The following is a 21,494-nucleotide window of genomic DNA, read 5'->3' as shown; positions in this document are numbered from 1 at the left end:
ACACCAGATACTCATCATTTAACCAACTGGACTATACGAACAATTGGTATGGTAAAGAATACACCAGTAGAAGCATCCCAACTCCCTTGACGATAAACCTTTCATACGTACCATTGTAACGGTAATGCCATGACCTGCCAAATAGAGGGGTTTTCGTCAAAAGGCTATCATTATACGCACACACAACGATGTATATGACCAATGTAATATTCTATGATGTTGAACCAGTTTTCAAATGTAAAATAATATGAAACCAAGTGAAATATAGCTTGATTAAACCGAAATTAGATTTTTTGAAGGCAAAGTTCCTATAGCAGCAATCATTGCTCAAGTTCCTGTTACTATTGTGAATACGATATAATTGGTATTGTTTATAGCTATTGAAATGCTCATGCTAATATGTAAATCCATTGTTATGGTTAAACCCATTGACCATATCAAAGTTTCTAGAAAATTGTGATGTCAATGTAGCATCTCTTAAAAATTAAGCTATTGGTCACTTCGTCAAAACTTTGCCAATAATTGTGTCGCAAACTTCTACTTTAGGCAGAATTTTAGTTTTCGTATGCAATGGTTCAAGTGAAGAAACTTGAGTGCTACTGATGTTTCTATAAATATTTCGGTTATCAATATATAATCTTTAAAATATGCTGAGTATTTGGAATGCTCCTCAAAGGTTACATTGGTGATTACTTCGGGTCCTCAATGCAGGATTAAAGGTTAATGTTGTAATACATTGTTTTTCAAATTCTAATATCTCTAAATGTTTGTTGCGTTACTTTCATTTCAATAACATAACACCATTTGATTACATTAAGCACTATTTGTCCAAGACAAATCTGTCACACATTGTAAACAAGTCGTTTGAGGCCATACATTTTTCATGTACACCTATTGAGTTTTGTATTGCACATTAGGACATTGCAGGAATGGTCTGTGTGGTAGATTATATATTCGAGTCACTTTAATTGATGAGCCCCAGTTTTAAACTGGATCATTTGAAATCAATGTAAAAGTGTTTAAGGAAACAACATTGACTGTTAGAAGTGTTGTCTACAACATATCAAAATGACTATTTTGTGCTTAAATTCGCCTTTAATTAAACCGTAAACCCACTGGATTTGATACTGGATGAGTTTTTTCTCATTGACCGTTGAGCCTTCGTGAATGATGATATGTAGGGTTACGTGCAGAGGTGAAAGATCACTTAAAGTCCTACGTATATAAGACATCAGACTTGAATGTTCATATCGTATACTTAAAAACGTCACTTTCATTGGTTAATCTGCTTCCGCGATTTATTACGTATCATACAGTCAGCGGTCAAAGTTCATATAGTCAGTTTTGGAATAAGATCTGTGATTTCGTGGAGCACTTATTTCTTCGTGTTTTAGTTACAGACGTTGTTGGTCGCTATTTGTCTATACATATACATTTTTTTCAGAACCTCAGACGAAGCTGTACTTCCCTAAAAGTTCCCAAAATAAATGTACGTTAACGATTACTTTTGTTTTGAGGCTCTGCTGATAAACCTGTTCACGCATGAAAGTGATAAGTGTGGGGAGGGGGTAAGCCGGGGAGGTCTCTAGGCCTCCATAGATGGGAGTTGGTTTCAATGACCACTTGGCAGCATCCTTTTTTTTTATAAAATGCTTCATGCACATCTAGCTCTCCTATAAAGATTAATGTCATTACCTAAATCAGTCAGGTTACTCTGGAAGTTTATTATTATAGATGGTTAGCATCTTGTATATCTTGTATATAACAATGAAGCCTCAGAATGCACCATTTGACGTTTTCAACTTTCATTTTTATTCTGGAGGTGGACCCCACTAACCACCTCCAACATAGGAGTCGACTAAAATGACCCAAGTAAAGCCCCCTCCTTTATCATATCCTTTGTTCGCCTCAGGCCCTTCCAAGAAAATTCAGCCCAATATCTTGATCAGTTTTTAATTTGTCCCTCGCACCTGTGCACATCACTGCACCCCGTTATATACACATAAATACACTGTGCTAACGTCGAAGGAGTTCACCAAACACTGTTGAATAGCTACTATATGTCTTCGTTATTTATATACCATAACACGCCATCTATATTTGTATTAAGTCAACAGTTACCTCGGAACTTCATGCTAAACGTTGCAGAAACTAATAGGTTGAACATGTGTTTATATCACGCGCGGTAATATATGTTGTTGCAGTGCTATATTAAGGTCACAATTATTCTTGCCTCAATATATATATATGATATATATATATCTATATATATATATATATATATATATATATATATATATATATATATATATATATATATATATATCCATTGCATTAACATAAAGTCTGTTCAAAGTATCTCTTTCGAGATCCGGCTTTAGGAATCACAAATGATTTCGAGTTGTTTGATCTCTAGATTAAGGCAAAATATGTCACCAAAAACAGAACTAGCATTGTTCGATACAGGTGACAAACACCTACAGTGGAATTACGACCTTCCGTACCGGTTTCGAACCTCTGGACGTACAATCAGCGTCCTTAGCCTATTGGTTAGGGTGTCCGCGTACAGAGCGGAAGGCCCGTGGTTCGAATCCCGGTGGAGGCTGAAAGTTTTTTCACTGTTCTTGATTTTCCAACTCATTACGATTTTCATTTATATATATATATATATATATATATATATATATATATATATATATGCCTTGGTAAGTACAGCTGTAACTCGGAGTTTCACGCCCTTAGTTACAGCTGTACTTACCAAGGCATATACTTATATGTTTAGGCTCTGCTATTATAGCTTAGAGCAGTCTTCCTGCAGTCCTGATTCTTCCTTGTTTTATATATATATATATATATATATATATATATATATATATATATATATGCCATACAATTATCCAAATTAAATATATGGATCATCTCATTTGGGGAACATAGATATGACTAGAATAGATGCTGCTGGTACTCCAAAGCACAAGTAGTGTGTGCATGCTCAATGATTGGACTTATTCTGGAAAATCATTCATAAGGTTCGGAAAGCAGCTCTATATGTTCCAGGAAATGTCACTAAAGGCCCTTAACGCCATAAAGAGTAAGTGAGCCAGTTGATTTTGAAGACCAAGGAAAGAGCAGCAAAATCACTGTATATTTGATGATGTTTTGATCCATACGTACTGGAACCAGTGGCATAGTATGGGATCAACTGATGGTGCTATAGTAGAAACGGGCCCTCTTAAGGAGAGTCCACATTCATGGTTTGGATTTGGTTGAGAATTTTTAATTTTCTTTTACCTCTACACGTCCAGATACGGCACTCTGAGGCTTGCCTTGTTGATACAGGGTTCCATTTGAATTCCCATTTCGGTGTGAATCAGCAGAGAACTTTAAGAACAGTATTTTAAGGCATAAGATAATAATCTAAAATCGTCTTGGTTAATTGGGTCATTAACAATCCCATATAAAATTAGTTTATTTACTGGTGTTGTATATTATTGAGTACTTGACCCATCATATATCATAATGTCGTGTCTGTGGAGATGTTGAAAAATATTTTGAAGACACACCTGTTTTCATTGTTAGAATTGTTATGTTTACTCTTATTGTATATTGTGTACATATCTTTCACTTTCTTTTGTACAGCGCAGCGAGACTTTATTGTAAGTTGCGCTATATTAGAACCGTTTATTACTATGGGTATCAGAGAGAACCCTCACGAAATGGCGATCGTCTACTGTTTGTCTGTGGGACCAAACGTAAACATAAAGTATAAAGGAAAGTTTCCGTGTAGGAGGTCACTTAATTATTAACTGGCTCAAAACCTTAACAACAAATGTAATTTCGACATCGGTTTACAACGAGACAGTAGTAAAGTGATCAGCTTTTGGTCTTTTCCGATGCAGTATAAATTTAAATTACAGTTTACAGGTATGTATATGTCTGATTCTTAATTGAGGCTTTAAAGCAAAACTAAAATATATCACTCGTAAAATCTTCATTGTGTCATTCAATGGATAGCTCATGTTAGGCCTGTGCAAAATCATAAAGCATTGAACCCCATCATAACCAAAGTGGCTATACCTATTTATGGTTATAAACGTATTTATAAATATTTACTTTCAATTTGCACCAACTTTTGTTATTTTGGACGAGTTAACTTAGATATATTAGATAAACTGGTAATTAGTGGGAAACAATCAAATGCCTCAAGACAATCTGCACTAATAAATGAGTTTTGATTCAACAATAACTCATCGAAATTAGTGAGCATGTTTGTTGTAAATAGATATATGATTTATAGAAGTGTAATGACCGCCAGTATATGTGGTATGTAATCGAAGTGTAGCGTATTACAATAAGATTTGTATCGAAACAGTTGCAAGACATGCTGAGAGAATGCTGTAAAAGCCCCCCTTCCCCACAATAAAAAGCAAGCAAACACATTGGAAACATTCGGTAGCAGGTTGTGACACACAGAAACGACTGCTAAGCTGCACCATTAATACTGTATGCAAATTGTCACAGCTCACGATTCAAAATACCTATATCAAGTGTTAATAATAATGAGTCTTATATAGCGCAGAATACAACAAAACTTGCTCAATGCGCTTTACGTGTAAAGACAAAAAGAACGAGAACTGCATTTGCCTGCAAATATGCAGTATGTTGCAGTGCTCGTGGAGTGCATGCAGTATTAGTGAGAACTTTTCTGTTGTTCAATGTGATATATTTTGGGCGGACAACACCAGGATAGTCTTGTAGGCGCAATAACAGGCTCAGAATAAGATGGTTACGCAGCTAGCCTCTGATCATAGGCGTAGGAGCCTAATTTGATTTGGGGGGGGGGGGGCTGTAACGACTTGCCCGAAAAACATACCAACATTTTTCGCGCGCTCCGCGCGCATTTAACATCTTAATATGAGTGCATATCATATGCATTGATCGGTTATTACATCACATGCCTCCGATGAATGCCTATATGATATGGACACTAAAACGATGAATGCGCGCGGAGCGCGAGAAAAATGTTGGTTATATTTTTCGTGTTATTACCCTTCCATATTGGTTATACTTATTGGGGAAGTTGTTACGATAATAATAATAATAATAATAATAATAATATCAGTTTAACCATTGAAAAACACGTTGCAAATTATTCTTCTTTCTGTAGGTGCCCGAAAAAATTCCCAGCATATTACCTGAATTTTCACCAAAAAATTTGAAAAACACACTGCAAATTTTTCTTCTTTCAGTAGGTGCCCGAAAAATTCTCAGCATATTGCCCCAATATTCACCAAAAAAAAAATGAAAAACACATTGCAAATGATTCTTCTTTCAGTAGGTGCCCGGAAAATTCTCAGCATATTGCAAATGTACAGAGATTGAAACTTTAAGTTTTCACGTCCAGTCAATGTAGGTATCGTTCACTTGGCCAGTAATGCCAATATTGTTGCGCGCACGCGCACTACAATAAAGAAAGACAGAGAGAAACATCTAATAACAATGTGAAAGAGATCAGTTTTAAGAGGAAGCTTCAACTGATTAAGTGAGTCCAGATACCTAATATCTAATGTAAGTCAAGTCCACAAACTGGAGGGGGGGGGGTAGGAGTGGACGGAGGGGGTGGTAGCATGGTCAAAGATTCGATCCCGATCGTTTCCAATCGAGACTCTAGGATATTAAGCTGGTTAAGATATTGTGATCTAAATAGCCTTTTTTAAGTTTATTGCTGCAAGATATGACACAAGCACAACTGTAATTATACTGGTTTATTAAACACGGACATGGTACAGGTGTCATTCCTGATATTTTAGCATCGATATAAATTTCTATATCACCCTGTGACACCAAGGGTTCAGTAACAGCTACCTGGTGAAAGCAACAAGGTACCTACGTGAGATATTGTCATTGATTTACACTTGCAAGATAATGCCTATACACAATTGTCTATACATATAAATGTATACGTGTCGTTAGCAAATTACATCCAACCAGTGGCGTAGGAAGGTACTTTTGAGTGGGGGAGGAGGGGGGCTGAAGACTGATGGCCCGCCTGGGTGAGGGGTCTAAGGGGAGGGTTGTTACACCAGGTGGCCTCAGGTGCAATTTGGTGCAATAAAGCACACTTCAACCCACTCACTCAATTTTGTATATAATTTTGCATTTTCACTTCGCCTTAGATACAATTTAGTGCTCCAAATGAGTTTTTTTTCTCATTTGGAAATGAAAGAGGGGTTTTCTGACTTGCGAAGCGGGGGGGGGCGGGATGATACTTCCGCCCTACATATTTGTCACTGGGGGGGGGGGGGCTGGCGCCCCCAGCCCCCGGTTCCTACGCCCTTGCATACAACCAACTTTAAAGTAACTGTTACGAGGGCCCATTGTAGCCTAACGCTAGTTACTGCTAGTGAGGAACCTAATGTTATTATATAGAAAGTATTTGAAAAATGGCCTACGTGACAATCAATATTTGAGAAATTAGGTCGGGTTAACGTCAGGATGTTATTTATGTAATGAGCAATACACGATTGTTCTGGTATATTCCTTATGATGACGCGCTGGTCTCGGGTTGACGTCGGCTTACGTGAGATCGTGTGTAAGTTGTGCACACATCTTCGTGGATTCTCTGGAATGTTCGCGAGATATGCAAAGGACTTCCGCGAAACGTAGAAGCTGGGTCGCATTGTTCCTCAGGTGTATCGAGAAAGATCTAGATGATTCTTGACATGGCGAATCGTATAAAAACCCGCCCAGATCGGAGAGTTTCTGAGCTTCTGAACAAATACAAGCGACGACAAATATTATACCATTCTACTATATATCGTCTGTGCTCAACTGCCAGTAGTTTCTGAAGGATTGAGCTATCGATACCAAGATTGATTCTGCACTTCCATTCAGAAGTTTGAAGAGGACTTTGCCGTGAAACTATAGTATTCCAGTCTTTATTTCGGAGAAGGTGAAGAATTTCTGTCTCCGTTGAGGAAGTTCGTTACGCCAGGAGTTGGTGGCTATAAAGCTGATTTTGGACTGACTCTAGTACTATTTAGTCGGCGAGAAGTTCGACTTGTGCTTCACTCTATTGTGGCTGGAAGTCCGTCTTCTATTTTGGAGCATCGCCGGAAAGAAGGTGACTGCTGTTTCTGGGATCGCGAGAAACTTCGTCGAGGACCAGTGAATTTCGCGGTACAACGGACCGAGAACCGTCGTCATCAAGGTCGTGGCCGCTGAGGGATATCGCCGTTGGAAGAGACCAGCGTGTTTTAAAGTATATCCTATCTTGTTAGGTTTGTGAGTAATTTTCTATATATTTGCAATTACCACTTGTTGTTATTGGTTCAGACTCCATTGTTCAATATAGTTTACGTTCTCATTCAAATTCTCTAGACTTGTCAATTTGTCTGTGTTCCTTACGGAAACGAACCCAGGCTTGTGTCTCGTTCAAAATTAATTATCGAGACCTCTCGCATTCCAACGTAACATAACATACATCGCGAATGTGAGTACTCGGCGATATAAAGAATAAAGCCTATTCATGAATGAGCATGAATGGGGAGGGGTCGGAGGGAGGGTGGCTTGATTTTCAGTAATCACATCCCTATAACATGTGATCATAATAGTGAAAGTAATACCTTAGAACTGGATTGTTCGGCTATGAATGTTAACACAATATATAGCCTACATTGGCGCCTATACGTCGTTGGTATACTAAACACGAAAATCTATGTAGAATATTGTTAAACATGAATGGCTGCACACAAGGAGTAACACGGTCGTATTTTAATTAGGTCACCTGGAACTGTCCTTTCAGTTTCAAATGTATGATGATTGATTGCTTCAGTGCCATACACATTCAATTGGTCACGTTCAAAGGCAAGATGAGAGCTTTTCAATTGACATGTCCTACCTACCATTGTAGATAGCTCAACGACTTGCGCTGTCAGGACAACAGTAGTCATAGTGACTATTTTAATAGGGTCCAGGCTCTATCCCATGAAAAGAGTCAAGCAATGTCTGACTCTCCGAGAGAGTCAGATGAGAAGCCTGAGTATAGCTTCAATGTAAACACCATTATAAGAGTCAGGTCGGATTCCCCAGAATTATGGAACTGTATTATCAGACACAACATATTATAAATAAAAGACTGTATTTATGGCACTACCAGATTGATTTCCCTCTTAATCATCAAATATTTAAGAACACAGCTTTTCAAGGTATATGAAGAATGAAACAGAAGGAGAAATTATAAATAATGATGATAGTAAATACGTCATTTGTATAGCGCTAAATCACAGAAAGTATCAAAGCGCTTCACAAAAAACAAAAATCAAAACGATAAATAGGAAATAAATACAGTGAAAAAAATAAATAAATAAATAAAATACAGTTAAAAATAGTCCCCAAATACCAAAAAACAAAAAAACAATAAAAGGTTATTAAAAATACAATAGGAGGTTATATGAAAAAAAAAAAAAAAAAACAATGGGAGGTTACAAAAGTACAATAAGATGTTATAACAAACAAGATATTATAAAAAGGTAATATTACGTAAAATAACTTTAAAAAACAAAATACGTCTTCAAACGACATTTATATATTGGCAGCATTGGATTACATGTCAAACATGAAATGGTTTTGATACCTAACCTTTGTACTTTCTTACTTCAAAATCACTTTAACTTAACATTTTATATCTTACATGAAATAATGATTTTCAAGTTCTGTAATACATAGTTTCTGCAAATTAAGGACAGTCAAGAGTGACAAGCCGTTTCAAAATGCAGTTACCTCTGTGAAAGTACATAAAGTGATAAGAATGATTTTTTTTGTCAACATCCTGTCAGTGCTATCACATAAAACAAGTGTGAAAATTAAATTACATCTTATTGCAATCATAGAGGTGCTTCCCCCTCCCTTCACCCACAAGGTTTTTCTTCAAAACTGTGTTTTCCCTTATGTTGTATTCAATGTTGTCTTGTAGGAGTTGTGCTGATTGTCAATTAATGTGGTTTGATAAATAGTAAAAAAAAACTGATTCCTTTATTTTAGATACCAATTGTCAATTTCCCGCAAGCAGTTTTAATTGCATAACTTCTTAAACTACTCCCTATAGGCTGATCACAACCAAATGTTCCAGTATGAGCTATTGTGTCACTCCAAAGAAGTATAACATTCTTCCATTTTCTGCAATCATGCCAGTAAGTTGCAAAGCAAGGAGCATTGCATACTGGGTGAGACTTATATCATATCAGAGCACTGGTCTTTGGGGAACAGAAATGAAAAAAACTCATTTTTTTAAAGATTATCCTCAGGTACCTGTGTGCTATGACACTTGGTGAAGTATGTCGTAATTTTATGTGACAATGTTGCTCATATTTTGTTAACACAAATATATTGTTTTGGTTTGATTTTCCTGTAGGCATACTAATTAGTTAAAGATTTTAATCAGTAACCTTCTCATTATGATCAGAAGGGAGAAAGTACAGAACATGTTAAAAATGAATCACCTATGCTCAGGTATATGTGTCAGGTTTTAGGGAACCATTTTGACTATTTTAAGGCTGGTTGTTACTTCCTTCAAACATGGTTTTGACTTAAAGTGTGAACTGTCAACTAACTATGCTCTGTGAGATGAGGGTCTGTAATACACATAAATGAATTGATACCCTACATCAGCAGTATCATTAATACACTTACTTTCTTGAAGTGTCTTATACTGGATGTTTGCCGCTTCTACGCCACAGTTCTTCTACAAAACGTAACTTCTTTCTTAAACTTCCTCTTGAAATGATTCAGAAAACTGAAACCGCTTTGCATTGTCGATTTAAATTCAAATTAAACACAGGAATGAGGTCAATCTAACTTCATTTACCAAAAGGTTCTTTTCATAAGCTGTGGCTTCAATATTGCTGAAAGCACACAGGCAATATTGTTACTTAGATTTACCATACTGTAGGCCTAGTGTACATAGCAAAGGCTGTACATTTGGTACAGGGGTCTCTGTGTTATATTGTGTTATGCATGAGGCTTAACAGATCTATCCGTTATTCGTTATAATATGCGTAATAATATGCGACCCTCCAAAGTTCATACTAGGCCAAACTTTCACGCCGTAGCGAGCCTCGGACTAGCCTGGCCGGTTGTTTCATCTAGTCTGTTGGCAAATGGCCCTTGATACGTGGCAATTTTTAATCGTGTAATAACTGTTGTGACAGTTAACGATACAACCCAGCACTTACCGTTACGGCAAAAAGTATTACTACGGCCTGCATGTTAAATGTATCCTAACAGTGAGCAGTGGCGGAGCGTCCATACAGATATGGGGCGCATACCCCCCCCCCCCCCTGATGGACTCATATGGACTGTTGGCCCCCTTTTCAGCTTTTTACTACTTTTTACTCATTCGCGATTATTGACTTTTTTATTGCGCTCTCATCTACCTATTGACATTTGTCACATTCTGTTGGTGTAATTTTCTGACAAAATGGCGATGACACCTATTTATTCTTCGTTTATCTGCAAATTAGCAAGGCCCGGAAAGGGTCATTTCCTGCGATCTAGGGAGTATCTTTACTCAAAATTTTTCTGCACGCTCCGCGGTGGTGGCGCTTCGCTTAGATAGTGTCGAAAGCGCCTCTACAGACCATTCTTGCCCCCTGACCAATACCTATAGCTCCGCCACTGACAATAAGCACTACATTATACCAAATGGCTAGGCAATATCACGTTCCACCACTTTTGTTATCTTTCCACTGCAATTAACTCGTCTAGTAACCAGCAATTAGTTTGATTTTCCTCCTGTGGTTATAGGTTGACGTTGGGCAGCAGTTTAGTCTTGATATCTAACAGTAATTTTTTATATAAATAATGAGTGCTGGTATTAGAATATCTCTTAATATTTGCTGATGTTACCTATGTTTGTTAACTCAGTGATGATATTACCAATAATATGGTGATGTTATCAAATGATTACTCTCCTCTCTCATCAATCCTCAATCCTTCTCGTCTCTCTATCTCCTCTCGTCTTCGTTTTTTTTACACTTTAAAATACATTTAGACCAAAAATAGCATCAATATTTTACAAACATTCCGTTTCCATTACACATCCTAGAATACTCACAATAGGGTATTCAAATGTTCCAGTTTTGTAACATTTAACGACATATCAGCAAAATAATCTGCACATGCCAGTGAGATATCACTTTAAATTTATGAACTAAAAGAAGCGACATTTAATAACTTTTCAAGAAATGAATGCGTTTCTCCATAGATAATCCTGCTACCGGCCATGAAGTCCACCTCTCTCATCCTATTGTCTGCGTGTACCGTTTCGTTACTGATCGGTTCCGCTGTTTTATACAATGTCTCACGACATGAGACACAACATTTGGTCCCAAATCACAAGGTCGACAGGAAGGTACCGCTAACGAAATCCAACATTCAAACAGGCAACCGTCGTAAGTCAACAATTTCCGTTACCTATTATCATCATCGTCTCGTCATTATGATTATGATGATCATGGCGATGATGATGATTGTAATGATGGTGATGATTGTGATAGTGATGATGTTGATAATGTTGATAATGATGATGTGATGATGATGATTACGATGATGATGCTTTTTATTGTGATTATTATTATTGTGATTATTATTATGAGATGATTATGATGCTGATGACGGTTGTGATGATGGGGATAAAGGCGATGATGATGATGTGATGATGACGATGACGATTACGATGATGATTATTATTGTGATTATTATTGTTATTATTATTGTAATTATTGTTATGATGATGAATTTGATGATGGTGACTGATTGTGATGGTGATGATGGTGACAAGGATGACGATGATGATGGTGGTGATGATGATGATGATGATGATGATGATGATGATGATGATGATGATGATGATGATGATGATGATGATGATGATGATGATGATGACGAAGATGGTGATGATGATGACAATGACGATGACGATGACAATGACGATGGTGATGATGATGATGATGATTATTGTGATTAGCATGATTATTATTATTGTGGGTATGATTATTTCCATTCGTATTAGGATGATAAGCTATATTTCAATGGCTAAGTATTTTTATTCCTCGTGATATTGCGAAAATTTTCATCATATCATTCGTTATTAAAAGAATTGATAAGTGCAACTCTTTGCGGTATTAAAGCTAGTCTCCTTACAAAACTACAGTCTTTAAAAAAAAATGGGAAGGGATGATGTCTCTACTATTTTCAAAGAGTTACACTGGCGCCATGTAAAAGATGTACTTATGTTAAATCCCGTTGTTTGTCCGTAAAGTGTTTTCAAGTTACTGCTCCTGATTGCCTTAAGAACCTTAATACTGTTTGTCGCCCGACTACCCCTGACCGACTACCCCTGTTCCTTTCTGTACCACGGGAACACCACCAATTATAGTACTAGAGCCTTCGCCTATTGTGGGCCGAAGCTTTGGAACTCTGTACCAATCCCTATCCGCATTATCGATAACATTGATAAATTCAAAGGTAATCTTAAGCACATGCTTATTACTAGTAGGGTTGAATTTTATAATAAGGTTGATATGTAAATTTCTGTCTTGATCATATATTTACTTACTTCTCACCAGTCCACCTGTGCAAGTCTTTGTCATCTCGGCATAGACAGAATATGGTCTAAAAAATACCTTAGTCTATCTATATATTTATCCCTTCTTTTCTTTCTTTAACAACGCAGCCACAATTGCATATGGAGGAGTTATTCAAATTCAAATTGTACATGGCTAGCTCCCTTTTTTTTGGGGGGGGGGGGGGCGGGGGTACAATTTGGAGGGCTATTTCAGATGAGAAAACCGTGGATTTTTCCCGAATGTAAAGCTCCGCTTACTTTGGTCGGCGATAGTCAGGTCTTCTCAGACAGAGTGTCGTCACTTGTCAGGTCTTCGCAGACAGAGTATCGTCACTTGTCTGTTCTTCGCACACAGAATATCGTCATAAGTGTGGTCTTCTCAGACAGAGTATCGTTACTAGTCTTTTCTTCTCAGACAGAGTATCGTCACTAGTCTGGTCTTCGCAGACAGAGTATTGTCACTAGTCTAGTCTACGCAGACAGAGTATCATCATTAGTTTTGTCTTCGCAGAATGAGTATCGTCATTAGTCAGGTCTTCGCAGACGGAATATCGTCATTATAGTGAGGTCTTCGCAGACGTAGTTTCGAGAGCCATGTCGGTCAACGGGCGCCCTTGTTTTCCTTGTTTCTTTGCGTATATTATGAAAAGGGGAAAACACTATTCCTGCTCCCATATTTCCTGGGCCCTCCATATTTTCACGGGCCCATAATAGATCCCGGGACTAGGGCTTGTAGCCCGCTCTAATTGACCCTCTTTCTTCACGTGTGGACGCAATGCTAAACAACAATTGTTTAACTATCTCATTGGAGGAGGGTGAGGGTAAGGGGAATATTTACTCCCAAAACAATAAGCATGTATATTTCAAAGATATCTCAGAGTAAACTATTTTGGGATTGACTTTTCCTTTATCTTTGCAGGGGTGCCGATGTCAAAAGAATGGAACTTAAAGTATCCATCAGTGAATATGACAAACTTTCCACAAATAGGTAAGTGTCTGTTATCTTTTGCTTTTGCTGATCGAACGTTTCTTATACCAACATTGGCCACACGAGATCAGCAACCTACTTCTTTATCATTTTGATATTTTAGTTACATTAATCATCCAAAAGTACACAGGATTTCAAAGCTGGGTAGGGGCATGAATCGTCATGGAAATGATAACAGCGAAACAAGAGGCTAATTAGTAAATTGCTTCAACGAATCAGTCACAAGTATATTTATTACATAAGATCGTTCTGAGTATAACTTCTGCCAGGAACACTTTGCATCTGAAATCTCATTGTCTTGGAGGCGTTAATGTTAGATCATGTTAAAAACAATTTCTTCAAACAATTTCTTTAACTTCTTTATGATGAAGTGTGAGAAATTGGAATGTAACACCTCACAGGGATGCCATAAAAATCCGAGGAATATCTCAAGAAGCTGCAAGTGACATAAAGAATCTTAAAAGAGTAAATTATGATACATTCCATACTGTTCTTTGATAAAAACAACAACCATTTTAAACAACACGTTGCTTCTTAAAAGAAACCAAAATTAGGAGCACTAATCACTCCGTTAAAACAATAAAAATGTACTTGATACAAACTAGCTGCTCGGCTATTTATGTTTAATTCTCGTAGATTATGAAGCACTCCTCAACTACACAACCCTGTACGTTTCATAAGGATTTTAAGAATTGATAAACGTTGTCTCTGTTCTAAGTATTTTTCGTTGCTTATATATCAATTGTATTGATGATCCTTTTTTCGCATTTCTTGATCATTGCTGTTTCGTATGCTATGATAATGTTGTTGTTATAATTATGTTGTTGTTATTGTTGTTGTTTCGTAGATGATTTAAGTGAAGAGGAATGTCAGTCCATGATTGATGACGTCGTAGTAGCGCCCGCCTATTCCATGCCCCTTACAGCCCTGGCCAGCTTTCCGCGTTCGGGGAACTCGTGGACAAGATCTCTTATACAAGTAGCGACAAGGTACTCCACTGGAAGCATTTACTGGTTTCGGGAGAAAAAGGAAGAACGAGTGCAGAAATGTAAGATCAAGGAATCACAATAAAAGATTAAAATTCCATTTTCTCTAAAACTTAATTTCATCAGTCTGCCAGTGTACGCGATCCCTTTCCTTTCTACCCCTTCCCTCCCCCTCCGCCTTCTAACACTAATCAGGTCATTAGTATCCTTGTGAAAGTAATGCCGTGTTATGAAAAAGGCATCATGAATTCAATTACAAACCAAATATGTAGAGTGCTCGTAAAAGACTTAACGTAGGAAACGCCGCTTGAAATTTAATAAAAAAGTAGACAAAATTCTCCTAAAAGACTGAGGCTATACAAAAACATACACGAACACTTTCACACCCACACACAGACATAACGTAACACTGTCTATTTACCAATGTCAAATTCTAATCCAACTGATCAATTAACGCCTTTGGAAACCATAGATGGAAAATATTAATGATGAAATCAGTTTTACATAAGTTTGTGAAAGCTCTATGAAATAAATGCAAAGGAAGCATTGGTTTATAATTCAAACTTCATTAATAAAAGCAACATTTAGAACTCAAGATCCTCTCTGTGTTGTGACTGTGATGGACAATGTTGCTATCAAATACGGTAAAGAAATACTCAAAGCAGTTTTAATCCTTAAAGCAATTGACCATTGCAACACATATCAATTCTGTGTCAGTATAAAGAGTGCTGTAATCACATGTGCTAGCCTATAGTTGAAAACCGTTAAAGCAATTGAAAGTGGAGCTATCAGAAAAGTAGTTTTCGATTTGATTGAATATTTTTAATTGCAGATTAAAATTGGAAGTCAGTAAATCTTCACATCAGAGTGTCACCTGTCTTGCTTCTTCTTCTGCAGGGTTTAAGGCTGGTACGGAAGATTTCAATCTCCGGAAAGGAGTGTGCGTCAAATCCCACCTGTTTGCAGCTGACCATATTTCTATGTTCAAAGGAGGTGCAATACTGTTAATCAGGAACCCACACTACTCCGTAGTTTCCGAGTACTTCCGCTTCTTTGCTGGTGTGAAAAATTTTACCCAAAGCGAGTTGAAGACTTCAATGGAAAAAAGCAACGGTAAGTCACGTGCTTTTGTATAATCAAAAGGGCCTCGGTTGATATATTAAAAATGTTAATATTAATTTAATATTAATTAATATTGAAGATATACCGGTCTAAAATGTACCTCATATGTATACATACACAATATTCCATCATTTGGTCATTGTATGGTGTCATCACTCGTTCGAGTCTGAAGTAAATATCAGCTTTTCAGAAATTTACAACACATCTCTTGGATTCCATTGACCTCATGACCTTTCAAAAGTAAAGTTAATATATAAGATATATGCATTACAAGTCTGATTTTCATATACGGGAGCGACAATTTGATCAAACCAGTTTTCTTCAGTTTTGATGAACTTGCACCTTTGACCTTTGACCCTACAACGTCATCACTCACATAGAATCAATAGTCTTGGCATGCACCCTTTCAGCTGTTCAACATAAAGTCGTTCCGTTTCATTGGAATAGTTTGAGCACAGATTTTTGGCATAGCATTAACCACCTTTCACTGCAATTGATCACATGAACAAATGATGACAAATGTCAAATTGAACAGAGGTTTATATATAATAATATTTATAAAAAAAAGCATCTTTCGCAGATCCCTTTATTATTCTGGTAATAACACCCCCACCCTCCCCTCAGCTGTTTTAAAGTTTTCTCCCATAACTAACCATGTATCCTTTCGTTCTCGTCACTTTCAATTATCGACGGAGAACTCGATAGTTGAAACCCAAATATTCGGAATCTGAGGTGGAATTTGGAAAACCTTTACCTTGACAAAAGGAGCCATCATCTATATTCACGCGTTACAAGCGCGCACAGAATACATGTAACCGTTAGTGATCTTACGCGTCGTTGCAGTGTAAATTACGATCACGCTGGTTCCGTCTGATCAAGTGACAAGAGCCCATCATACTGTCATTATATTGTTTAGAAAGTATACGTCGTTTTCTCTTGCTTGTTAAACTAAAAGCGCCCCTCTTTGATTATTTCCGACTAGGGCAGCAGTAATCAAGGTAAAATGAAGGGAAATAGTTTCGGAAAACTCATTTTAAGGCCATTACAACTAAGAGAATACTCATGTGATTGAAGAAATGTGATGAGAGTACTTCCAATGACGTCATCACGAAAACACTTCTTTGAAAGAATTTCATTTTCAGCCCGATATAAACTTCGCTTATCAGTTACCGAGCTTTGCCGGGTAATAGGCGTGCTAACGCCAATGAATAATCTAACAAAAACATATCATAAAATATTTCTCCGGAGCTTGATATATAGGTTCTACTTTCAAATTCAATTCTCTTTTCAGAACACTGGACGAATGTGCTCCTTCCACAATTTCGTAGATGGAAAAATTTGAACATTAACTGGCTAATGAATTGCAAACGACTGCTAGTTGTCTTCTTTGAGGAACTGGAGAAAAACCCTGCTCACGAAATAACACGAATGGTTACATTTCTTGGACAACCTATCTTACCAAGACGAATTATGTGCGCCGTTCGTAACTTCCAACCGATGGAAAAACATCGCAGTCAGATGACCTTTGACCCGTACACACCAGAAATGCATGATCTATTGAACAGTTACATCGAGCAAGTTAACATAACGCTAATATTGAAAGGTGGAAAGCCGTTACCTTCGTATGAAAACTACGTCAAGCCGTCAGTGTAAATGTTGATAAAACTGTCGATAATATATGTAAGACTACTATAGTATGAGAACATTACTAAGAAACCTGGTCGCAACTGAATATTTTCCCAAACAAATGACCTACAGTAACATGTTAATATACACAACCTGCACGACTATGCGCTGGCACTGCTCCATTTAAACTACAAACTTTGGTCCGAACGATTTTAATTGAGCTATATATACACGTCCAGGATACGATATGCATGCAACGATGTTCGTCGTTATGTATTGGACGACCACACACTAGCATCAGTGATGTATTATAGAGACCTTGGCGTCCGAGTCTTCAAGTCCATGACATTAATATCATTATACTCAACTAGACCAGATCCGAATTTTTGCTAGCTCAGTGGCATAACTATATCAGTTGGCAACCGGGCGAATCCTTCCTTTGTCACCCGGTGCAGGTGATGCTGTCCTGGGGAGGGTGTAAGGGAAGGGGTGAGAAATGTATGTTTATGTAAGGTGCCTTAGATGCAAAATGGTGCTATCTTTGGCAAAGCTTTGAACTGATTTTATGTTTAGGAAATCGCACTCTTTAGTGAATGCTTCTTAATATTTATTTTCCTTCAAAATATTCATTTTTAATAGACAATTTATATTTGTACCATGGAGTTTAAACGTGAGTTTGCTATCGAAAGTGATTGCACTAGGAGAGGCAGTCATTGAAGTGTTGAAAAGATTGATTTTAGAAATATAGTTTCCGTATTTTGAGTTATATTATAAAGGAGAAGTTGACAATAGACTAGATTTTGAAGGGTTTGTTTTTATTCGCCACTTCGACCACCAGTTTTAAGTTGTGAAATTGCTTTTTCGATATTAAAGGAACAACGTAGGCTGGGATCAAAGACAATTTATATTATTTAGTAACCAAAAAACACTCTTTCCTTTATTATAATACTGCAACAAAATATATTACCGCGCGGTTTTGAAACACAGGTTCAACATATTGGTTACTGCCACGTTTAGACTTGAAGTTCCGAGATAACTGTTGACTTAATACAAATATGGATGACGTATTATGGTATATAAATAACGATGACATATAGTAGCTATTCAAAAGTGTTTGATGACCTCCTTCGATTTTAGCACAGTGTATTTCTGTGTATATAACGGGGTGCAGAAATTGACAAATTGAAAACTGATCAAGATATTGGGCTGAACTTTCTTGGAAGGGCCTGAAGCGAACAAAGGATATGATAAAGGAGGGGGATTTACTTGGGTCATTTTAGTCGACTCCTATGTTGGGGTGGTTTGTGGGGTCCACCTCCAGAAAAAAATGAAAGTTTTAAACGTCAAATGGTGCATTCTGTGGCTTTGTTGTTATATACATGATATACAAGATGGTGCCAATCAATAATAATAAACTTCCAAATGAACCTGACTGATTTAGGTAGCGACATGAATATTTATAGGAGAGCTAGATGTCCTTGGAGCATTTTATAAAATAGAGGATGCCTTCAAGTGGTCATTGAAACCAACTCCCATCTATGGAGGTCTTGCCTCCCCCCCCCCCCCTACTTTCTTACGCCACTGCACACGTGAAAGGCCATCTGACTGTGGTCATTACCCATCGGTTTAAAGTAATTTATGCATCGCAATATAATTTCTATTCCTAGGAAAGGCTGCCCAGAAAGGAAACATTCGGGCTATTTCGTGAACCGGGTAGTTCTCAACTTCCTGCGTGAACAGGGTTTACCAGCAGAGCCTCAAAAGCAAAAGTAATCGTTAACGTACATTTATTTTGGGAAATTTGGGGGAAGTACAGCTTCGTCTGAGGTTCTGAAAATTATATATATACGCATAGACGAATAGCGACAAACAACATCTGTCACTAAAATACAAAATACGAAATCACAGATCTCATTCCAAAAGTGACTATATGACCTTTGACCGCTGACGTTATGATAAATAATTAATCGCGGAAGCAGATTAACCAATGAAAGTGACGTTTTTTTAACTATACGACATGAACATTCAATTCTCATGTATTAAAGGACTTGAAGTTACCTTTCACCTCTGAACGTAACCCAACATATCATCATTCACGAAAGTCAACGGTCAATGTCCAGAGAGAAAATCTTATCCAGTATCAAATCCAGTGGGCTTACGGTTTATTTAAAAGGCGACTTTAAGCACAAAATAGTCATTTTCATACGTTGTAGACAACATTTCTAACATTCAATGTTGTTTCCTTTAACACTTACATATAGTTTTCAGATGATCCAATTTAAAACTGGGGCTCATCAATTAAAGTGACTGGACTATATAATCTACCACACAGACTATTCGGGCAATTTGCATATAAAACGCAATAAGTGAACGTAAGAAGTTTATGGCCTCAAAGGACTTGTTTGTTTACAATGTGTGACAGATTTGTCTTGGACAAATAGTGCTTAATGTAATCGAATGGTGTTATGTTATTGAAATGAATAAGTATTGCAACAAATATTTAGAGATGTTAGAATTTACAAAACAATGTACGAACATTAACATTTAATCCTGTAGTGAGGACCCGTTGTCATGACCAATGTTACCTGAGTGTGGCATTCCAAATTATTAGCAGAATTTAAAGATTATATCTTGAGAACCGTAATAGTCATAAAAACATCAGCAGCACTAAAGTTTCTTTTCTTAAACCATCGCATACGAAGACTAAAATCCTGCCCTAAATTAGAAGTTTGCGACCCAGATATTGGCAAAGTTTTGACGAAGTGACCAATAGCTTAATTTTAAAGAAATGCTACATTGACATCACAATTTGCTAGATACTTTGATATGCTCAATTGGTTTAAACATTACAAAGGACGTACATATTAGCATGAGCATTTCATTAGCGATAAACAATACCAATCATATCTTATTCACAACAGTTACATGAACTTGAGCATTGATTGTTGCTATAGGGACAGTGCCTTCAATAAATCTAATTTCGGTTTTGTCAAGCTGTACTTCACTTGGTTTCATTTTATTGTACATTTTATAACTACTTCAAATTCATAGAAGTTTACACTGGTCATATACAACGTGGTGTGTGCATGTATTGATAGCCTTGATCTTTTACATAAAACCCCCTTTTTTTGGCAGGTCATGGCATTACCATTACAATGGTACGTATGAAAGGTGTAACGTCAAGGGAGGTGGGATGCTTCTGCTAGTGTATTATTTCCAATACCAATTGTTCGTATAGTCCAGTCGGTCAAATGATGAGTATCTGGTGTTTCTAGGGTCATTTCTCAAGCTTAAAAACTGGTTACTAATGCCGTTTGCATTGAAGTGTTTGCTAACGGTAGCGAATATTATAGAACACATCCAAATGAATAGTTTTGCCTACAGTCATCCCATACTGTAAGCTCCCCTCCCCCACCCCTCTTGCACGAAGTTATAGTAATGCTAAAGTGATTAAGTCGTTCTTTGCCATTGACCAACTATTAAATCCTCTTTCCTGCACTGTTATATGCACTCACTTAGAACTATCTTCATTGAACTCATATCGTCGCTCTCTAAACTCAAATGCCTCGTGCCTCAATTATGCATCTGTACAAGTTAACGCTGCGAATATTCTTATAACTTTCAGAATATGTACTATGATAAAGTTCAAGAAGATGATACCAAAGTAAATACCAAATACCACCTATTGTTTGTACATCAGAATTATTTTACGATGAGGAATTCTTTTAAATCCATTAATATGATAAGTTAAAACCCTTAACAACTCGAGAGTCTACAAACTTGGGATGGAATTCGTAAGTATAGGTACGCTAATTATTTACAAGATTTTCAAAATTTACTCTGTGTTTGAATGAGAAGTGCTCAATGAAAATGACTGACTAATTGACAAACAATGAAAATGACTGACAAAGCGACAAACAAATTAAAATCATTTCTTAAATCCTTCAATGTCTTTTCCTTTTTACAAGTTTCAGTTAAATCTCCACTCTCTGGCCTCTCTGACAAATAATAAAGGCTGGTTCCAGTCACTCGTGATCTTGATTGCTTCTGTGGATCCTTTGAGTGATACAGTTCCTGGCTGCGACTAAGATCCATTTTAGATGAATCACTATTGTCACCAGAAACTCTCCTAGCAAATAAGGGGCAA

The 21,494-nt window shown here is 37.1% G+C and overlaps 2 protein-coding genes across 4 annotated transcripts in view; one reads left to right on the top strand and one right to left on the bottom strand.

Annotated features, from left to right (window-relative positions):
• The first annotated feature begins 2,441 nt into the window (after window positions 1-2,441).
• On the top strand, window positions 2,442-18,006 carry LOC139964541 (sialate:O-sulfotransferase 1-like). The gene is made up of 6 exons (XM_071966180.1): window positions 2,442-3,924; window positions 11,264-11,450; window positions 13,545-13,613; window positions 14,461-14,661; window positions 15,497-15,712; window positions 17,013-18,006. The coding sequence occupies exons 2-6, from the start codon at window positions 11,282-11,284 to the stop codon at window positions 17,372-17,374; spliced, it is 1,017 nt and encodes a 338-aa protein (XP_071822281.1). The 5' UTR covers window positions 2,442-3,924; window positions 11,264-11,281; the 3' UTR covers window positions 17,375-18,006.
• Window positions 18,007-19,492: 1,486 nt separating this feature from the next.
• Window positions 19,493-21,494, bottom strand: part of LOC139964533 (uncharacterized) — a 34,272-nt gene continuing 32,270 nt past the window's right edge. For all 3 annotated transcript variants that reach the window (XM_071966165.1, XM_071966166.1, XM_071966167.1), the window contains one exon: window positions 19,493-21,476. In XM_071966165.1, coding sequence (XP_071822266.1) covers window positions 21,373-21,476 — 104 coding nt within the window. In that variant the 3' untranslated portion in view covers window positions 19,493-21,372. The remainder of the gene's footprint in view (window positions 21,477-21,494) is intronic.

The sequence above is a fragment of the Apostichopus japonicus genome, chromosome 23, assembly GCF_037975245.1.
Source record: "Apostichopus japonicus isolate 1M-3 chromosome 23, ASM3797524v1, whole genome shotgun sequence".
In the NCBI taxonomy this organism is placed as follows: Eukaryota; Metazoa; Echinodermata; class Holothuroidea; order Aspidochirotida; family Stichopodidae; genus Apostichopus; species Apostichopus japonicus.
This window is presented reverse-complemented; position numbering and strand designations above follow the sequence as displayed.

Bases quoted from the DNA above. Each gene is read 5' to 3' on its own strand.
- LOC139964541 (XM_071966180.1), top strand. From the start codon at position 11,282: ATGAAGTCCACCTCTCTCATCCTATTGTCTGCGTGTACCGTTTCGTTA. The intron at 11,451-13,544 runs GTAAGTCAACAA...TTATCTTTGCAG, and splicing joins CATTCAAACAGGCAACCGTC to GGGTGCCGATGTCAAAAGAA. The intron at 13,614-14,460 runs GTAAGTGTCTGT...GTTGTTTCGTAG, and splicing joins GACAAACTTTCCACAAATAG to ATGATTTAAGTGAAGAGGAA.